Source organism: Aythya ferina (genome assembly GCF_964211825.1).
Source record: "Aythya ferina genome assembly, chromosome: 5".
NCBI classification, from domain to species: Eukaryota; Metazoa; Chordata; class Aves; order Anseriformes; family Anatidae; genus Aythya; species Aythya ferina.
In genome coordinates, this window is record NC_140301.1 from 21,832,435 (window position 1) to 21,853,892 (window position 21,458).

At 35.3% G+C, this 21,458-nt stretch overlaps 1 protein-coding gene across 2 annotated transcripts in view; it reads right to left on the minus strand.

The window, feature by feature from the left end:
* SCFD1 (sec1 family domain containing 1) overlaps positions 1-21,458 on the minus strand; it is a 43,181-nt gene that overhangs the window by 14,138 nt on the left and 7,585 nt on the right. For both annotated transcript variants that reach the window (XM_084521247.1, XM_084521248.1), the window contains exons 7-17: positions 21,215-21,304; positions 19,997-20,052; positions 19,024-19,109; positions 17,105-17,204; positions 13,665-13,804; positions 12,690-12,780; positions 12,290-12,363; positions 11,618-11,699; positions 4,913-5,009; positions 1,195-1,265; positions 138-217 (exon numbers count right to left, since the gene is read on the minus strand). In XM_084521247.1, coding sequence (XP_084377373.1) covers positions 138-217; positions 1,195-1,265; positions 4,913-5,009; positions 11,618-11,699; positions 12,290-12,363; positions 12,690-12,780; positions 13,665-13,804; positions 17,105-17,204; positions 19,024-19,109; positions 19,997-20,052; positions 21,215-21,304 — 967 coding nt within the window. The remainder of the gene's footprint in view (positions 1-137; positions 218-1,194; positions 1,266-4,912; positions 5,010-11,617; positions 11,700-12,289; positions 12,364-12,689; positions 12,781-13,664; positions 13,805-17,104; positions 17,205-19,023; positions 19,110-19,996; positions 20,053-21,214; positions 21,305-21,458) is intronic.

Sequence of the window (21,458 nt, forward strand, 5' to 3'; positions counted from 1 at the left end):
CGACAGCAAAACATTATGCCAGAACAAATGTTTAAGGATAATTTGCAATGTATAAGAAGTAATACATAATTCTTTGATACCAACGCTGTATTCTGTAAAATTACCCAATTACATAGGAGAAAAATGAAGTTACTTACTTCCACTGTTTTATGTAATTCAAAGGAGCAAGATTGCAACCTGCATCTGTCAATGCTTTTTTATACTGCTCCAGATCAATCTGAAATTACAAAGTGGAGAAGTGCAACAGATTTACACAATTCTTAACTCCCTCCATGTGGAATACAAGATATCCTTACCTAAATATTACATGTAAAGCATTGGCAACCAAAGTTAAAAAACAATTACAAAGTCCATCCTCTACCAAATATGAAAATACACCTTAAAATGCAATTTGCTATGATTGCTATTTTATTTGATGCTATTTTGCTATTTTCATTTTTTCTAAATTTAACTGTATTTGTGGAATTAAACCAGTCCACTTTGACCTAAGAGAACAGTCTGTTATATCAGCATCTTTCAAAAACCTGACAGAAATCTCGTTTCCATAAAATGGAACAGTGACTAATAACAATGAAGAGAAGTTTACATAGAAGTTCTTGTACATTTATAAGAGTAGTTTCTTTGCCTAATCTAACATTTTTTTTCCAGATAGAGCCAGTACAGCAGTTCACCATAAAATGATTCGTTATCTATATTAATTCCTTATTACATATTTCTACAATACAATAAAAAACTTCATCATAAACTCAAAAGAACTATTAAGAAATTGCCTCCTGAATTAGTCAGATACTGACATAAAAACAGTTCTACGTTATGTATCTGCTAGTCAACAAACCAAATTATTTTTGAATATACAAGGATAAGGTGAAAAGAGTCATTAACTTTTTTTTTTTTAAATCTACTTATATTGGGCAGTAGAGCAGAATGATGAAAATTGTGCCCAGATGGGTCTTGTAGGGACTCTTGACTAAATGTTTCCAAAGATTATCTTCCTTCTCACTAGCCATTCATATCCTTTGCAATAGTAGCTAATGCTTTGTGAACAGATTACCTGGTAACACTACCCAATGTACTTAAAGTTGTAATATTGATCTGGGCATTTCATACTTCTCTTCAAAGAGAAGGAGAAATACCTATTTAATGCTGAGACAAAACAGAAAAATCCTGATTGGTAAGATTTAATAAAGGACATACCTCTGAAGGTGCCTGAGCTGAGCTTATGTAATAGATAAGAAATAGACGCATTTTGTCTTCTGGAGTTCCTGCTGCAGTGAAATAAATTAAAAAAAAATTGTTACTATGCTATGTTAATTGCCCTTCAGTAATAATACATCTGTACATTCTAGCCTTTAGTTAAGATGGTACTTGTTACTTCTAAGCATGGCCCTGTTTGGCATATACAGCAGTAAAAGATATTTGGCAATTTTATTAAAAATTGGGTTAGACTGGCTCACTGTTTCTGAGTTACACTTGCCAAGCTTGCTTGTAACAAATACTATTCTTCAAGTAACATACAACTAAGTTACCTAGTGACATTATGTCTTGTTTTATAAGGGGACTGTAAGCATTAAATGGCAGTAATCTTTGAAAAAGACTGAAGAAAAGCCGTGGCTTTTTTTTTTTTTTTTTTTTTTTTTTTTTTTTACCTCTACGATTTGTTTATGTAGCTTTAGGGTTGTCTGTATTGAAATACTTGAGGACTGCAAAAGCACTTATGTGAACCTTTGGTCAGGAACAAATGCTGAGCTTTTAACTTGTCTTCAAGAAGGATTTTACTTCTTGAATCACTTATCATCACACCATTCCTTGGGGAACACTGCTCCAGTTTCTTGGGAACCATTATCAATGGCAATCAAAATTCATCTCTGCCACATCAAAATGACGATGTGACCATCCGTGTCATTCTTAGATTATATAGATATAACCTTCTATACCAGGTTTTGAACAGCATCTACTTTTTTTCCTTGAACAGGATCACTATTAGTAAAAAGCATAGTTTAAATGCAAGATTTCAGAAGTACAACTTCTCAAAACAAACATTTCAAAGTTGTAATTCAACACTTTGTTAGAAAAGCATGTTACCTTTAGGTATAGTTCAATATTTTAAAAGTGCACTTTTCTGTACTTGTAGGGAAGAAAAAGTTTATTTATTTATTTTTTTCTTCCTAACTATGGACTGTAGATAATGACAGCAGGGATCACCTAGCCTAATATGCAACTTCTGTTTGTAAGGGAGCATATACTTAGTTTGACAGAAGTTAAGAATTACACTTCTTAGTAAGCACTGTCATAATGAACATTTATGACTTGGTACAATTCTTTTTCTAGGAAATAAGTTTTAAACAGTAAGCTAGAAAATCAAGAACTGAAAAAAAAAAAAAACTTTGCATCATTGGAACTAAAAGCCAACTTGCCAGTTTATAGCTTTTGTCAATACATTCTAGAACTTAACAGCATTCCCATGCCCACAAAACTCCTAGAAGGCTTGTGCTCATGGAAGCTAAGAGGTCTCACTTAGACATGAGTAGGTGATATTTTCTCTTACAAAAATAACTAAGTCTTAGGAAAACCACTCTTTCTGGCAAAAATACTTTAAGCATACTGCTGATATAAACCATAGCTATGACAAACAATGATAAGACTCAGGACAGCTGCCTGTAAAGCATTTGCTTTTTTCTAAGCTATGGTCTTGTACTGGGTCTGGCTGGAATGTTAACTTTCCCTGCAGCAGGGTCTGTGACAGCATGGAAGGTGGGAGCGGTAAATATGCTGAAGAAAACTTGACAAACCTAACATAGAACAACTTCATCTTAAATTCAAAAATTAGCTGGAAGCCTTTTGGGCTACTGCTCGACTATTAGAGCAAAGCAAAACCAGTAACTTCAGTTTTACCACCACTGCAAGGCAGCTAATTGTCACAAGTAGTAAATTACTATACGACAGTAAAAATGGGAGACCGAAGCTGTTAAGTGGTCAACTCTAAGTGCTATTTTGAAGGGCTTTGCAGATACTGTCCACAAGGCAGGTATCCCACAGATAATACAAACAAGTAAATCACCACTGCAAGTGTTGGCAGACTTGAGGCATTAGTTCTTCAAAACAAATGTTCGCTGCTGGTATCTCACAGCAAATCACACAATTGGAAGCTGGTCAGTTTTACAAGATAGCATACTCTGAAATAATCACACTACCTACATTTATATCCTTTTGTTATATAAATGTCTTAAATCTAGGCAAAGCATATGAAATTCTAAGGAGTTACTGTGAACATCTCAATATTGAACTTATGAAGGGAAACTGTAGCTTGGATGTCCAATCTTTCTCTTCTGTAAACCCAAGATCTTTGTTAAAAGAAATGTTGATATGATACATCAAGCTTGGAAAACAATTAGATATAGACTGCAATCTAAATATGCATAGGAAATGTCAGTTCATGTAAAAAGTAATTGATCCAGTAGGATATGCTGGCAAGCATAATGATTTCTGTTTTAATATATAATCATCAACTGTTCATGCAAACATTAGAGTTGAAATCAAAATATTATACCAACAGCTAATTCTGAACATGGAAAAGGACTACTTTGTATTGTTGATTAATAGAAGTGAAGATTGTCTATATTCTAATTAACTTCCTGGTAACAACAGATTTCTACTGAATTACAGATTGATATCTGACATTATAGATTTTCTGAAAGTTAGTTTCTAGTCTTGATCCAATGAGATCTGTAAAACTTTAGCTCAGACTTCCACCAACCATCTATGACTTCTACTGCCTTCTGACTCTATAACGCAGACACTAATAAAAGATTTTTAAAAATCAACAGGTTTTATATGTATTCTTCCTTCCCAGCGGAATCATTACAGAAACTCCAAGCATATATTATGTTCAGTATGCAGCTACAAGACTATACATACAAGCATGCAATAACAAAACATTTTCTTAAAGAGCACACTGGGAAAAGAGCAGAGACTTGGGGTCTCTAAAAACTTAAGGTTTGCCAATACACTTGCCAATATTCCCTATTGCGCACAGGTCTCTGTTCATAACCTAGGTTTTACAATCTTCTTCAGGTTATTTTGTTCCTGCTGACTGCTATCAGATCCCACTGGAATCCATCAGTGTGTTGTAACATACTTCAGGTTGTAAAAGGCTGCAATGACAGTTACGTGAGGCCACTGCCTCTATGCCATGATACCACAAAAAGCCAAGAACCCATTCTATCTCAGCTCTTTACAGAAAGGCCCCTAGTGACTCTTGATGGTAGAGAACCAGAGCATCACCCAGTCTGTAAAGCTTTGTTATGTATGAGCCATATATGAAGCAGCTGTAACGCTCTGCTCCTAGACAATGAAAACGGACATGCTGCCACAGGTGGGTCAAGGTATATAAAACCTCAGCTGAGTCTTCCAGCTAAGTGGCCAATTTATGTCTTGGTTCCCTTCTCTACACCTTCTCACACCCACCTTTTCCCCCCCCTCGCCCCCTCACACAAGCAAAAGCTACCGACACCACTACTCCCTGACCTAACCAAATCCTATGAAATGCCCCGTTCCATTCTGGTTTTACAATAGATGCATTCCAAAACATGCAGTGGGATTCTAAAGAACCAGGACTGTTCAGAGCACACAATTCCATGCTATATTAGTAAATACTGGAGAAGCACAGAAGTTAAAATTTTTTGATCTTCAGAAACAAGGGTTTAGGAATGGATTTTAATGGAGCTGCAAAAGTTGCCAGTATTTTGGAAATTACTCAACCTAATAATTAATTCTCTAGACTGCTACTAAAACCAGTAAAAAGCTCTTTCCTTCACAGATCTTGCACAGCTTGCATATACGTTCTTTATAGTGTGTATAGGCTTATTGCATCTCTTAACAATGTTGACACAAAGTTCAGATTTAAAGTACTCACCATCTGGGTCAGAAATCATGTCCAGGAGAGATTTATCCAAAGTGGATTTGCTCATTATTTTCTCCTCATATTCAAAATACACGTCCAGCTTTCTCGCCTGTTTAAGAATAAGCGTTAGGATTATCATCTTCACACTGGGAAGAATATTTCTTTCCTCTTAAAAAAGGTACATAGTTTTAGTTATCAAGACCGTTTTTAGAAAATTCTTTTTAAGTAAATTGCCAGAAAAAATAACTAATGCTAGTCTTCATCAATTCCAGAAACTTGATGCTTATGTAGTTCTCATATCAGAAGCAAAAATGCAAGTTAAGCAACTTGTTAAGAGGTCTGACATGCAAATATTCAACTGGAATAGGAGCTTTGTTTTCAACTATGCTTTTGCTGTAGCTGAAAGCTACATGCCATCATAAATAGTATTATGCTGTAGTAAGATAAGTGAATGCTATATCAAACTTATGCTGAACATCAAGTCTCTCCATCAACAAGACAATTAACTCAATGCAGCTAAACACAAGAAACTCCTGAATATGGTAAGGCATCATTCCAGAGAAAAGTTGGTAGCTTTCCGTTCAAATCTAAAGGGTTTGTACAAAATATCTCATTCACACTAATTATGAAGTTTCCATCTTTAGGCTATCTGGCTAACACTGGAAAAGAAGCCGCTCATTACACTATGACATACTTTTCACTTGCAATCACATCAATCACATGCAGACCAGGAAGTGAACCTACCACCCCCTTTTATTTAAGAAGGATGTCACAGGTACTGCATTAAATTAATGGGGAAAAGGCTTATGGAAGACCTCACGTGACTACTCAACTAATGACTGCATTACAGCACATCTGCACAAACAGCCAAGCTTTGCATGTCTGATCTTGAACTTTCAATCTGAATATACAAAAATGCATTTTAAAGTGTATTAAAAAATTTATGTTCCATCACAGATTATTGAGGTTTGAAAATTACCATGTAGTATCACAATAGATGTTACAAGTGCTCAGCTTACAAAACCTTAACGTCTGGCAACTGACTAAATTCTGGTGTTTGGACACCGTCAGCTATGCATTGGCTCCGAAAGAGAGAGACTGCAAGAGTGGATCTCCATCTCATTGCCTTGGAAGTATTTCAGCTCCAGATCATACCCACTGGGAGACTGAAATGGTATTACCACATTGAAGCATGAGTCACTGGGGTTTTTCTCAGGTTAACAGATTCAGGAAATTTTGCCTGATAGCGCCGAGGCATGAAAAATTACTATGGCACCTTCTAACCTGGTGCAGTGGTTGGTGTAATGACAGCAACAGAAAAACTTTAGAAGTCTGGTTTTCATTTGTTTTTGAAACCAACTTATTTTTCTTTTCCTGAGATAACAAATAAGGAAATAACACACAAAAAAAGAAGGAAACTCATTCTGAGTACTTTCAGTTTTGCAAAAAAGACTTACAGATGACAACACAAAGTAAGTCACAAGAATATTTTAATATCATAAGCTGATTGCCAGAAGTTTTTGGAGGCAGCCCCTTGCTTCCCAGTATTATATACATAACAATTCCATTTCTCATTCACTACGTACTGAACACACCAAGAAAAGCAGTTACTTGTAGAAGAGCAACTTAATTTAAAACCTTTGTAGCGATTGTACTTGCAGCTTATAAAAGCTAACTCTCTCTGAGGATAACAGTTACCATGAACCGTGCTGAAAAACTGACCACTCACTACTTTGAGTGGCAGAAGGATGTCTTGTGTGTGTCATAGTGGCTACGATTACATAGAAGGTGTATGAGGTGACAAAAAAGGAGATGGAGGTTCTTTCAATCTGTATTTGCCTTGAGCTCTATTAGAAGAGCAGTCACAGCCATATTTTGGTAGTTACACTGTGTAAAGACTTCCATTAATAATAACTTTGCTGAAAGGTAAAGTGATTACTAGTGGTCACAGTGCACTAGTTTAAAGCGAATAGAAGTGAACTACTAGCCTCCTTCCAGGTCCCTACTTCATGTGCAATTTGGTATCTGGCATGTCAGACGAGTTCTGTGACTCCTCTCCACGGCACTGTACAACTCTACAGTTCTTGTTTGTGTTATAGTTTCCTTAACTGTTTCTGGAGAGAAACAATTGCAAAGAAGCCACCACAATTTTTCTAGTCTTTCCATTCCTTGCTTTCTGTGATTTAAATACATTTGTAGCTCCTTATAAAGAGTTAAAGTCAATGCTTTTAAGCTTAAAATATTTTTCCCAGACAAAAGGCATCCAACAAACAAAGGATTGTCATGAAATCTGGAAACTTCATCTTCGGAAGATAAATATATTGTTGAATTTGGCAGTGCCTATATTATCGTAGCTGGTGTTCTGAACAAATATGTCTTAAACAGATGGCATCTAAAACTAGACAACATAAAATATATTAATTCAATATATTTGTTTACAGATCAACTTTTAAATAAAATTATATAATTTAAACATTAGATACTTTAAGAGCAGATTTACAGCTGTTAACTTATTTTGAGCACAAAATGCTTAAAATTCTTCTCAGCTATGTGCCACTTCATGATTGTTTGGGTAAGACTACCAAACAAAACAGACTGCCTGCAGCCAAAAAAGCCTCACTGGTTGCATATATTCACTACGCTTAGAGCCTAAACAGAAACATTAATGGTACATGTACATCTTAAATGGTACATCTTAAAAATTTTGGACAAATACTTTTGGGGTGTGAACTTAACACTGTTTGGGAAAAAGAAACAGACTGGAAATCCTAAAAAACTCAGTTCATTTATGTCTGTCAAGCTCCACCTCCTTTTTTGTCACCTCATTCACCTTCTATGTAATTGTAGCCACTATGACAAACAAAAGACATCCTTCTGCCCTCAAAATAGCGAGTGGTCAGTTCTTGAGCACACTTCACAGCATTAACTGTTATCCTCAGAGATAGTTATCTTTTATAAGCTGAAAGTAAGGACACCAGAGATAAGCACCAACATAAAATTTTCAATGTTTTGGCTGATATGACAGAAGCATGAACTAGTGAGATGGATCAATACGGTGAGTCTACTCAGCTCCTTCATCGGTAGGTAACTAACCAAGGGTGCTAGCAAAGGTGCTATTTAAGGCAGTATTTTTCTTACACATGTATGCTAGGAATTAGGTGGACTACAAATAAGATTTCACATGGAGTACTGAATAGCCTTGAACTCTGCTAGTTAGCTTTTGAGGTATTTCCCAGACATGCCACATCAAGGAGAAAGTTACTTTCCAAAGAGCCCACTGTTCTAAGACGTGCTGGTAAGAACCAGATGTTCCATTTAAGTAAGTGACATTTTGCTCACCTAGTGACAGACTTCCAGAGATGCCAAGAGAAAAAGCTAAGAGAAAGAGCTAAACAATCCTGGAGATCCAATCACAGAATCACTTAGGTTGGCAAAGAGCTCTAGGACCATCAATTCCAATTAGACAAGACAGCAAAGAAGAGGTTCTTACGGGTGCCATGCCAGATAGCAAGGTGAAGAAAAATAATAAAAACTACTAATAAAATCAAGATGTGTTTACGTTTCCAGTTATTCCTTTCCTGCCTCCTGCTTTTCATTTCCTAATGTGACATCTTGTTCCACGCTAACACCATTCAGTAGACCTTTCTGGTTTCAATTCAGGGACAAGATCTTTATTGTAGTTAAAGCTCCACAGCTTAGCTTTTTTTTGCTTCCCCCCCCCCCCCCCCTTTTTTTGGTGAAAACTTTCAACTTAGCATCTCTAGAAATAAGCTGTTAATAAGCCAAAGTTTATTTTAGGGTAAGATATTGAGACACGCGGGAATCTCCACCTGAGTGCTGGACTCCAAAAGAGGCATAAAATTCCTTCACTTTTAAGCAGAAAAGTGGAAGCAGGATCCACTGAAATCTCTTATAGGGTCATTTTTGTAAGGCTTTGTAGGAGACTTCAATCCTCTTTACCGTACAAAGGTACTTCCTTTAAGAGAGTGAGAACATGCAGAAGACAACAAGATACAAGTATTTTTAATTACTGGAAAAAATTTCTCAAAGATACTGACAGAAAACAGCCAAAAGTAACAGCCCACAGAAATCAACAGTAATAGTGTGGCTAGTCAGGCAATTATAGCCTGCTTCTATCAGGACAAAGACAAGCTCTAGGAGAAGGCTGGAGGTGGCAGCCGGAGCCACTTTCCTTTGACTGAACTGTACCGAGCTACCCACAGAACAATGAAGGAAAGGTGACTGCAGCTGAATTCAGAAAAACCTCTAATTTCCTGGGAATTTACTTAATTACCAGTTCTGAATTACAGAGAACTGGCCTGGACCACTGTGACGTATACATTTTACTACATACACTTTTTCTGTTCACATGGCAAGACAAAACAGAACTGTTAAAATAGTGGAATTCTTTTACAAGGTATGTAATGGATAATTGGGAAGGCCATCCTGATAATTGAGTTATTCAAAGTATCAGGCCTTGAGATCAAGTAATAAAACTGGAGAAACACGGTAAGAAAGTTATGTAGGTATTCAACAAAATCCTAAGCTGAACAAGAGTTAGTAATCTAAGACATAATAATTTAAAATCCACAACTTAAATTCATAGGTATAGAATTCCAGCAATGATAACCTACACCTCTCTGCATTTAATTGTTTTAGAAAAGCATAAGTGTACATGCCATACCTTGACATACTTCAGTAATCTAAGCATTCGTAGGACACATGCCAAGATATGTATTACTTGAAACTCTAAAGTAGGTAGAAAGATGCCCATAGTTCTAGTCTTAAAATTGTTAACAGTTGGGTACAATCCTTCAGCCACCAGCTTCTTCAGAGAAAAAACAATGCAAAACAAGGACGCCTTTGTTCTAAGTGTTGACAATAAGTAGTTGATGATTCATTTAGTGCAGAAAGTGATGCATTCTTTCCGTCATTTCACTAAACACAGATTTTCCAAAAAACTGCCAGGACCTTTGATTATGTGATTAATTTCTGGTTTCCTCTTGCTGTGTCTTAGAAAATGATCCAAGACCGCGTGGAAAGCAGATGTTAACTGAGCACTGAAGAAAAATTAAACTCAGTCTAATTAGAGCGGGTCTCATAGCATTCTTTACACTGACTCTCATACATGTAAGAAGAAAAAATGCTCAAATATTTACTGTAATAAAAAAGGTAAAACATAATGGACAATGCAAAGAATCTATTTTGAAGTCTGAAGGTACTTCAAGATCATTTTAAAAGTGAAAATAAAATAACCTGTAGAAAATCATGGTGCCTCACTAGCTCCTCGAGACCTGGGCACATGTCAAAAAAATTACCTTATCCTAATCTGGTTTCTGTATTCAAACAGATATAAAACATATTTTACCATAGCCTCAAGGTGCCATCAGAATTTCTTTACGAAGTACTGGCTGAGATACTGTTTTTTTGTGAAAATATTTCTGAGGAGTACATGAGGTAACATCTCATCCTGCATTTTAAAATTCCACAGCTTGAATTAGAAAAATTCTTTTTGTAACACTGAAGAGTAAAAAGAGGGGAGAAAACAGACAGGACAAAGGAAATGGAAGAAATTCTACAATCATTAGTGAAAAGGCTTTTCTATTGGTAAATTCCAATGGAAAAAAAAAAGATGTGTTTCTGCATTAACCTGAGTTTAGATAGTTCCTAAGTATTTGGAGAAGGAAGTGATTCTTTCTAAATCAAAAGAAACTGATAAAAGACAATGCATCATCAACATACTGAAGGAACTGCATTCCCATTTGTCTCACAAACTTCTTTGACAGCTTTTGACAGCTACAGAAGGTAAGGAGCCTGAACATTTTGCAGGATAAGAATTGAGAATCATCTATGGAGAAATAGATCATCACTCCCTGGGAGCTCTGTAGTACCAGGCTCCTATCAGAGGAGGGAGCCTAAAGGCTAGTACAGAAGGGCTACAGCAGAGGGACACATTAAGTAACTCCTTCTACCTCTAGGTAATGGAGAAGTGTGTTGCTACCACGTAATCTAGAAGGAACAAGTGCATCTGACTGTTGCCAAGAGAACACTGTTGTTCAAAAACAATGTTATTTCCATTCCACATCCCACTCTGAAACCTGTCTTCTGCCTGACAAATTGTATATAAAGTAATGCTGGTGTAGGCCCATCCCTCCTGTCATTACAAGAGCAGCAGACTTAAGCAGGAAAGAGGACAAACATCATTCTTAAGAGTTTAGATTATGCACAAAGCACATCTAACACAGACCCTGCTGGAAAGACCAGTTTAGTAACTTGCATCATTGCCACACCTCTGGATATCATTTTTATTAGGTGAACAGTAAACAGTACTCTTGTGATAAGTGCAGACACAGAAGAGAAAATGAATGCTTAGACTCAAATCATAATTTGCCATGACACGTCTAAAATAAACCAAACACTTCCATTGTAAACTTATTTTAGAAAGAATTTAACTCACAGTAAAGGTTGTGGCCATCGTAAAAAAGACAAGAGTGTAGTAGTAAATTCCAATACAAAGAAATTGTATTTACTTTTCATGCATAGACATTCAAAACTCATTCCCTCTCACCCTTCAACACTAAGTAATGTTATACAGCGGTTTCTGTAAAAGGTAGCACAGTTGAGAAGGCTCACTTTCCTATCTTGCTTCATTTGGTCAAATATATTGCTCCGGGCAAGAAGCATCTTACAGAAAATCAAGTCAGAGAGCAATCCTACCTTTATGTGCTCCAAAACAGCTGTTGCAACATTTGTATGAAGATCAATGAGCCTCTTCTTTTCCAGAAGTTCTGGAAGAGAGCTGAAAAGATTAAATACAAACTAACCTGCTGAGTTGCAGCAGACACATGCTGGATCTTACAGGACATTGGACATATCACCTCATCTACTATCAGGATAGGTATCTTTCCTTTCACCTTCTGATTTGGGCCTCAGTGAAAGGCAGAAAACTGAACACCTCCCTTCTCCAAGGCGGTAGTGGAATGAAAAACAATTTACAATTTAGGTTTACAATGGGGAACTAGTCTAAACCTCAGTCTTCTAGTGTCATTCAAAGCAGTTATGAATACAGAAGCAGGAGAATATGATTCCCATGCAGAGTCTGTAAGCAAATCTATGCTGTACTTAGATCATTCAGCATTGCTGAGGAAGCATTCCAAAGCCATGTTTAGAGGCCAAACATGCACATGCTGTGGAAACTGCATGCACAACTACTTGTGAAGGGTGCTGTCTTTAACTTTACCACCATTTAATTTTTATTACTGAGCTGAATAGCCTATTTTTAAAACTATTTATTTCAAAGGGTATTGAAAGTGAAATGACAGAAGGAATTATAAATTGTTCCCAATTAATTAAAAAATAATGTATTATTTTATTTATTCTTTAACTTACCTAACAGCTGATGTTAGCTTAGCTGTATTGTCAGAAAGCATGCTTATTGCTCCTTCATCCTCCCCTTCAATACCCTGGTTTTGACAAATTGGAAAAAGGAATGAAAATAATTGTAAGCAAGAAAATACTACATCGAAATACAGTCAGGGCACTCAGAACCTGTTTTCTCATAGTGATAGTAAAGTCTGGATTGTATTTTACTGTTATTATGGAAGTTATATGAATGTAATGTCAATACATGCAAGAAATTGAACTCTCATGAATTATGGTACTTACAGTCCTCTACGTGTTTACATTATGCCTAAGACTCAGCATGCACTGATGTTTTTTATTTTTTGCAACTGCTGTAGTATGCTGAGCATCTATTAGGCTTTAGATAAAACTCAAATATAAACCTTACCATGATACTTTTAAGTCTTTTGACTTCATCTTCTTGGGCTCTGTAGGATTCCAGTTCCTGTTGAACAGACTCAGCTACCTCTGGAAAAGGACTAATGCAACACTTTGCATTAGGCTCAATTAAATCAACAAACTGAAACACTAGAACCAGACAAGTTATATGATCAAGATGATCTTGAAAATGACAGAAATATCAATACATGCATCATGCTGCATTATGAAGTCCATGAGCAGTGACATCTTACTATATGTTTACTTAAACTTTCTAAGATACATACTCACTGCTTTCAACATTTTTATGTAATTTTGATAAAAACATTTTCATGCTCTGTAGCCGAAAGCAGATACAATGAATATGGATGATGCTCATTCCATAAAAAAAAAAATCATCAAAAATCTTTACAAAAAAGCTTAAAATAGAATTACCATAATATGAAGGATACTTTGAATTTATACCCTCCTCACTATTTTTATTTTTCTTAAAATTTTCTACAGGAATTTACGTGTAGCAAATTCTCCCCCTAAAATTTAATACTTAGTGAAACACATAGTACAGGCCATGTAAATCACAATGTTTCTTTCCTTAAGTACAATAGCCTTATAGGCAGACGGAACTTTGTATAGATATTTGTTCATCTGAGTAGTTTTGTTCATTTGTTCATCACAGCACACTTTTCTGTTTCTTTTTGCACTTCCTAACCCAGAGCCCTTTGTGCTCCAAAAATGTTCTAACAAACCTGTTAATTTGTACACTTCAAATTAGATTTAAATAGTTGAGCCTATTAAAAACAAACAAAACCCACCATACTAACATCATAAGACCACAGAAAACTTCTCCAGGCACATACTCGGATTCCTGAGCCTAATCTGCAGTGCTATGATATAATCAATATGCCCTTGCAGCCAAACCAACCCAAGGAAGTTCTACCACACAAACTGTCTAAATCAATATAACCTTTGTACCTATAAAGCTTACCTGCCCTTATGCTTCTGCCAAAATTTATCAGATGCAGTTAAATCATAGGATTTCTTATTTTTTTTCTTAGGTCTAGCACCTGCTGGAATACTTTCTGTTCCTGTTGATTCTTCCAAGTTAACTCTATTCAAATGGAAATCCTAAAATAAAAGAAAGAATCTTATCTAACTATTTGGTAGTTTTTAATCATTTAATCCATCTTTTATACTCAATTATCTTCCAGAATATTTTCTAGAAAAAATAGCAACAACTATTTATGAACATTTTATAAGAGGATGGTAAACAAGTTATTAACTAGATAATAGCAATGTATGAACTAAAATATTACTTGCACTTACTGAAAAGCCATCAAAGAAAGCAACAAATGTCAAGCAAAGACATCTGATTTGTCTTGTAAGCAACCTTCTTAAACTGAACCAAGAGGCATACTGTTTTCCGTATGGAAAATAAATTATTTAGCAATAGCTGAACACTCTAAATGCACACAGCAAAACATTACAGAAGTGAAAGTTTCTGTGTTGCATACAAAAAGAAGTTTCTAAGGCTGAATTTCACTTACAAAACTACAGCAAATGTATCAAACTTGCAAAGAAGGTCAAGACATCAGCATTGGGAATGTTTGCCATGAGGATTACTTAGATAAACCCTCACAGATCTTTCCTTATTTTTTTAAACACTAGTGAAATAGTGTGTGACAAAACAACAGATTGCAACAAAGCTGCTATTTCTCCATATATCTTTTCTTCTTCCACAGATATACAAACCTATAAATTATGTCTTTTAGCTAAATGACACAGTTATGCTCACATACCAAGTCACCGCATTGCTTCCTGTATGCCTTTTGTTCCTTTCCCCCATTACTTTAGCCAGGGACAGTATAACCCCTCAGGTTTTCAACACAGAGGTTAGCAAGTATCCTACTGCTGAATTTACTCTAACCCTTTTGAGGAACGTTTAAAATTTCAGAGGTGATCTTTGCTTGGCAAATAATGATAAAAGGAGTTATATTGTTGACTTTACAGACACTGTCAAGAATCTTATATTATGTATTTTTTTCCAGAAATAAAATTCCATTTTATTATGTTCATTACAGTAGATCATATTAAGTGAAATTTTCAAATAAAAACAATTTTTAAATGTTTCTAGTTATCACTTGGCAAAGTTCACACTTTTAGTATTTCGTTCTAAATCATTCATGCCTATATATAAGCAAAACCAAGTAGCTACTGAAAAGAAGCACATGCAGTCAATGGGTAGAAACCTCATCTTACACATAGCATGCTTAAAGTTTCAGTAAAAAAATAGGGTATTTTTAATGTATATTTGTTTCACTACAGTGAGATTTATGTTTTGGCTCAATTTAGCTCAACAGTGACCTGAGTTTCCCAGTTAGTTCTGGCAGTGACAGGTTTTACCAAAATGATTGATTCCAGTTCCCCTCCTTTGACCTCCACATTTTGTCCGTTAAAGGCCTTCTATCTGTGCCTCCCACTTTCTGCAACCACTCCCAAGGGGTATTTTAGTTGGAAATGGGGATCTCTGCATACAAGTCTGTGTATGTGTAGATGCCATCATCACCATTTCAAATGACACAGCACACCATTTTGTGGCTTGGTTAGTATTTAGTTTAACACTCCCCAGAATTCCACAGTTATCTTAACTGAGAGCTTAAATGTAAAACAATTTATCTGGCTGTACATTTTATGTAATTATTGCCATTTTCAATTACAATTTATGGCCTTTTCAAAGGTTGCTGTGGTGACTTCATGAATATTATGCTCAGTCTGCAAAGAACTTGGCACACTTGCCTTTAAGGTGAGTAACTTGACTTTTTTAAATTAAACTTTTGCCCTTTTAATGGAATCACAGGCCATTTGGTTACAATTTTATTATACAAATTCATAATCCTATCAACTCAGTCAAAAACGAGAAGCAACAAGCAACATTTAACAAGTTGTTCCAGGGAGACTACTAAAGCTTGATGCAGTACAGGTAAGTTTCCAACAACCCTCAAATCATTCTCCTAGTGTTCTTCCAATACCTCTCCATATTTGCAGCAGTAGTTATCCTTAGTTTCCACTACATCTTTGATCCCTTTGTATCTTGATGTACCAAAGTCCTATACCCAACACATGCCTGAGGCTACCCAATGGTACTTTATCTATGTAGCAGCTGAGGAAGAGGCACATAGGCAGAGCATGGCATGTATTTACTAGCTAGTCAGCAACCATTTGCTTATTAAATGGCTCACAGGCAACAAACAAGTGTTGACAGTAAAAGTTGACTTTATGCAATAGCATCTGCAGGTGTAAAATTCTAATTTGGGTCTCCATTCTCTACTTTTTCACTGATTTTCAGAAAAAAAATGTAGTATATCCATTTGCCAGTCTCCAGGCAGCTCAACAGTTACTGGAAAAAACAGTGCAAACCATACTTTTCTCATATAGGCCTTTCCTAAAGAAAACAGGCCAAAAGATGTTTATTTGTAAAAAATGTCTTTTAGGTGAGGAGGAAAGGACTGTTCACAACAAATGAATTACATAAAATAGGATTTTAAAGTGTCATAAACAGTCCAATTTCTGCTAAAAAAAAAATCTTCATTGCAACAATACAAGTTTTATTTACATATGTACAACACTGTACATATGACTAGTTCACAACCAACTACAAACACATAATCATATCAACACAGGTGCATTTGGTATCTGACATCTTCCTCTAACAACCTCGACAATAAAACCAAAATATTTCTCAAAGCTATGCTTTGAAATGATTTGCATGACTAACTCCAGGGTATAAAAAAAAACATCCAGAAAGTAATTATTCTTACTCGTATATTGTATTAATTACACTGTAACCAGGTATGAAATGCACAAATAGCAAATAGGTAAATAGTATTGGCTTTCATTCAAGTAAATTTCTGCTAGTGGTTTTGTAACATAAACACAAGGAAATGGAAGGGTTTTAAGGCTATCTTCATTTGAAAAAATAAATCTATTTTAGATTCCTCACAGTATGGTCATATCACTTGGCACTTCTATGCTGAACATCTACACCATCTTGTGGAGAAAATCAAACAGATATTTTTGAAATACAAAATAATACTAAAATCATTTTTAAAATTCTTTATAAGCATTTTTCATAAAAGAAATTGAATTTATGGAATTTTGTGTTAACATAAAAGATCATGAACTATTTGAGAATAATCTAGGATTGCTGAATTACCCATCTTTTGATTATATCAAACTTTCAACTTTATAGCAATTTTAGAAGTTATTCCTACATAGACCTTCTCAAAAAAACCTTCAAAGTTGTTTTTAACTAAACAACTTTCAAATAAAACACAAAAAACAGTTCTTGAAATTAGAGAAAATTTGGTACTACGTTTAATAACACGCTGCGTGAAAAAATTTTGGTAACAAAATCAGATTTATTCTTACCAGAACATCATGCACTAAAGCTTGGTATGTCCAAGTATGATGTAGAGGAGTTGCTAAATCTATGTTTCTGTCAACAAGGACTAATAGGGGCCTTTGGAAGCTGAAAAGATGACACTGCATTAGTACTTCTTTAAACATGTTCAGAACATTCCAATAACATCCTGAGTGTGATCAGCCACCTTCTACATTGTATTTTAAGTTAAAAGCCAAATTCCCTACTGCAGAGTTCCTCCATCCTTCTCCCAAAGCATCTGGAGTTGTTCAGTGCCAGAAATTCCATTAACCACTGTCTTATTAATGATAAAAAGCTTATTTAATTTTGTACTAAGTGAGATTACTATGCATAATTTTAAGCAGAAGTCAAAACATCAACCAGTAACTAGCCTTAGGTATTAACTAATACCTTTTTGAGTGGATACACATATGAGTTCTAAACAAGTGTTAAACCTGCTTGAGTGGGTCATATTTGACCTTAATCCTCATTACATACCTCAAATACAAAATCCCTCTCTCAATGGTTTTCCATATCATTTTTCCTCTTTGCTTGTATTAAAGTCCATAAAGAAAAGATTACGAACTCATGAGATGCATTATGGTAACTGCATCAATACTCAACTTTATGTAGAAAAAATCCAGACATGCCTAAATATCTGGGCTTATAGCTACATGAAAAAATTATAGTGAAGATAGAAGGCTGTGAATTTACAGGCCATTGGTGTATCCATTTCCCTAAAGCAAATTAATCCTACAATAAATGTGACAGCTAAATTGCAGTGTATTTGAACAGAGTAAAAGCATGTTAATTCCGTGCTCTGGATTTCCTTGCAATAAAGTATTTTTATGTAGATATTTAATCTCAAGAGCCTTAGTCACCTGCCTGTATCGTTCTGAAAAGCAAACTCGAGATCTGAAGACATTTAAATGTAAAGGTTCTTCCTTTGCTTTGTATCTTGATTTTCTGAGGGTAATAATGCTATCCTATCAAAAAAACAAGCCATCCTTCTGAAGGAAGAACAGTGCTTACAATTCAGTTCCCATGGAAATGAGGGAACTAGTATTTCACAGCTATTCTCTCTCCTAATGGTTTTCAATCTCATTTCATTTTGCCACACAAACTTTGTGTGTCTTTTACCAAAATTCTGCTTTGAATAAGATAAAAATACATAATGACTGTTTTAGTTCCAGTCAGGAGATCATAACCATTGCCTTAAGCTAGTCTTCCCAGTAGGTCTCATGCACAGTGTGAACTACCATAACACACTTTCCTTAGGCAGCCTGTCAAGTATTCAACTATCTGTCAGCAAAGAGATGTAGGGCAGGTGACAGAGAACACATTCCAGATGCATACAAACACCTGCAAAGTCTTTTCCCAACCCTGTTTTCTCCCTCATACAATTCAAATACTGACAACCATTCTTAATTGTCTAATTATCCAACTGTCAGTCCTTATGCAGTCCTCCTAAGGTAGATAAAGAGATAAGCTGAAAAACATTTGCTTTTGACATAACTACAACTTATAACTGCTCATAAGTGAGAAAATGGGTATTTCCTCCTTTTTAATGGACTAACGATTGATAACAGGTATGTTCAAACATGCAGCTGCACATCCTGGTACTGCAAACTGAGTATAATAGCAGGGGCTAGGTTTAGAGTGTGAACAAAATTGTCTGTTTCATTAAATGATTTTTGATTCACTGTCTTAGGACTGTACATTTTTTTGTCACAAGTTTCCAACCCAGTTATACTAAGGAGATAGGTAATCTTACTTAGAAGTACAGCTAATTCTGTTAATATAGAATTTGAATCTAATCCCTGTAAATAGTTTTCACTCACCACACAGTGGTGACTTATCCTAATGAGATCCTTCTGACAACTCAAATATGAAAAATAAAAATACATAGTTATTACTAACACCATACCTGAACTGGCCAGCTCCAAGTGTATCACCTGTAAAAAGACTGTTTCTGGCATCTCTTAGATTCTCTCTGAGCTTCTTATCTAATTTCTGTGGGGGAAAAAAAAAAAAAAAAACAAAAAAACACAAAACAGCTTTTAACAAACCAATGGCTTCTAAACTTCTTTACCTGATCAACATGTTACGATTGTGCTGATTTTGTAGTTTATAAGTGTTGTAAGTGTAGTTTATAAGCTGCATGAAGTCTAGATCAACTGCACAGTAGACCTGACTCCCAAGAAATCTCTTCCTTCTTTTTTCTCCCTCCTGCATTTTTATCTAGATTCAGGACTGCACAGAAGGTAATACTTTATGTCCACTAATATCCCTCTCAGGCAATTACCACTCTTTCCCTAAACACATGAACAAAAAAAATACCTTCAGGAGGCACCAAAGAGGTACCAAGGTAGAAGCAGAAAATTGGACTGTCAGTCACTACCACAGTAAGCATCTCAAAAACTGTGACTACCCCCAGTATGAATGCATGCAGACAAAATGCTTACATGTTATCAACATTAAGGCTTCACTAATGAAGAAAGATGTGAGGAAGATGGAAGAAATGAAGCACAGTGATGATCCCTAGCAAAGACAGCGCTGTAGTGATTTTTAATTGTGATTTAGTTTGACAATTTCCTTCCTATTTGATGATCAAATTTACTTTGATACAGTAAAAATGTGTTTCTCAGTAACATAGAGAAAAATTTCTTAGACATACAGAAAAAAATCATTCTGATTTAAGTTTCTTAACAGCTGATTGCATAATTTTACAATTTCTACAGATGAGTTCCATGGTACTAAAATCAGAAAGAAAAAACAGTGTATCTATTTCCATTTTTATTTCCTTCAGAACGAAAAAGATACAATGCTACTAGATCTCTATGTGGTATTGAGAAAAGCAAAGTTTTATAACAATATTTTCTCAGAAAATCATTTCTTACCACTGCCACCATTTCAGCTGCAGTTCCTCTTGAGCATCTGATTATAGGAATAGCTCCTAATAAAAGATATATTGACTTCCACTTGCATTATAATTTTAAGATTTTAAGTTAGCGTACTTTTCATAAAACAAATTTTTAGTAACATTTTGAAATAAAAATTTTCAAGTGGACAATACCAATTCTATATTAGTTTTTTTCTTTTTCAGTCTTTACCTGTGAAACCAAGAACACTACATAGAAATATTGTACATGAAGTTGTACAAAAGTAAGTGAATACCTCATGCATGAATTTATGAAATGCATAGTGTACTCTAGAACAACAGCTAACATACTGAGAATTGGTCAAATGAACTCTCATATGGCAGCATTAAAACTTTGTTTCAGAAGATTAGAAGTCACTTGAAAACAATAATAAGTAATACCACAAAAAACATAAAATTATGTATCAGTTACATCTCACTGCAGGGGAATGTTAATTTCAAAAGCACACTTTACACTGGATCAGATTTCACAATCTTTAGCTGCTGTATCCCACTAACCTATACAAATATGAAAATTCAAATACCATGAGTTTAAGTGTCTGTGTAAAAGGGCCTTAATTTGTATCATGTTAATACTTGGAAGAACTCAGTTGGTTCAAGGGAACCTGTCTTGAACAGACTGCCCCACTGAGACCCCAAACTCTCTTGAAGGATTATTATCTCAGATTCACTGATCTCAGTGAGAACTTAGATTAGATGTTGCCACTATGAAAAACATATGAACTAAGCAACAATAAAATTCACAACATGTAACTTTAATATATCTGCCTACTCTATGAGTTATTTTAGTTAGATCCTTGCAGGGTTTGTGTGATGTTTTTTTCCCCTCCCTTTTTTTGTTTGAGCTGCAAATCCAAATTCCTAGCACTACTGACCCACAGTGCAAACTACAATAAAACCAAAACTTTGCATTTCAGCATTCCTCACCCACTGACATTGAAGACTAAACGTATCACCTCCCATGTTGGACAACCTTTATTTTCTTTTGCACTGATGCAGAGCAGTAATTTTAGCAAGACCATTAAAGCTCTCAGCAAATTATTAAGATTTCTGTCACATGTCTACTTCTGCCTTAACTCAGCTATATGAAATCAGTAAACTTCTAGCTACCATACTGAATATGGGTCTCTTCTAAAAGGAACACAGATTGAAAATATGCTAGAATTTGAAAACTTACCAAGCGTAACAAAAAAACAGAAGAGACTGTCAACAATAGTGTCCATTATAGTTTCCATTTCAGTGTCTGTTATATCTGGTCTGTTAATGGCTAAAATGGTGTGGAAAACAGTTAAAATCAGGGTTAAAGAAGTTCATGCGACATTAATACTGAGAAAGCGATTCTCTTCTTACCTAACGGCTGCTAACTGCCAACAGCTTTTGTTGCTGAAGATAGCAAATTATTAAATGCCCCTCCCTAGCAC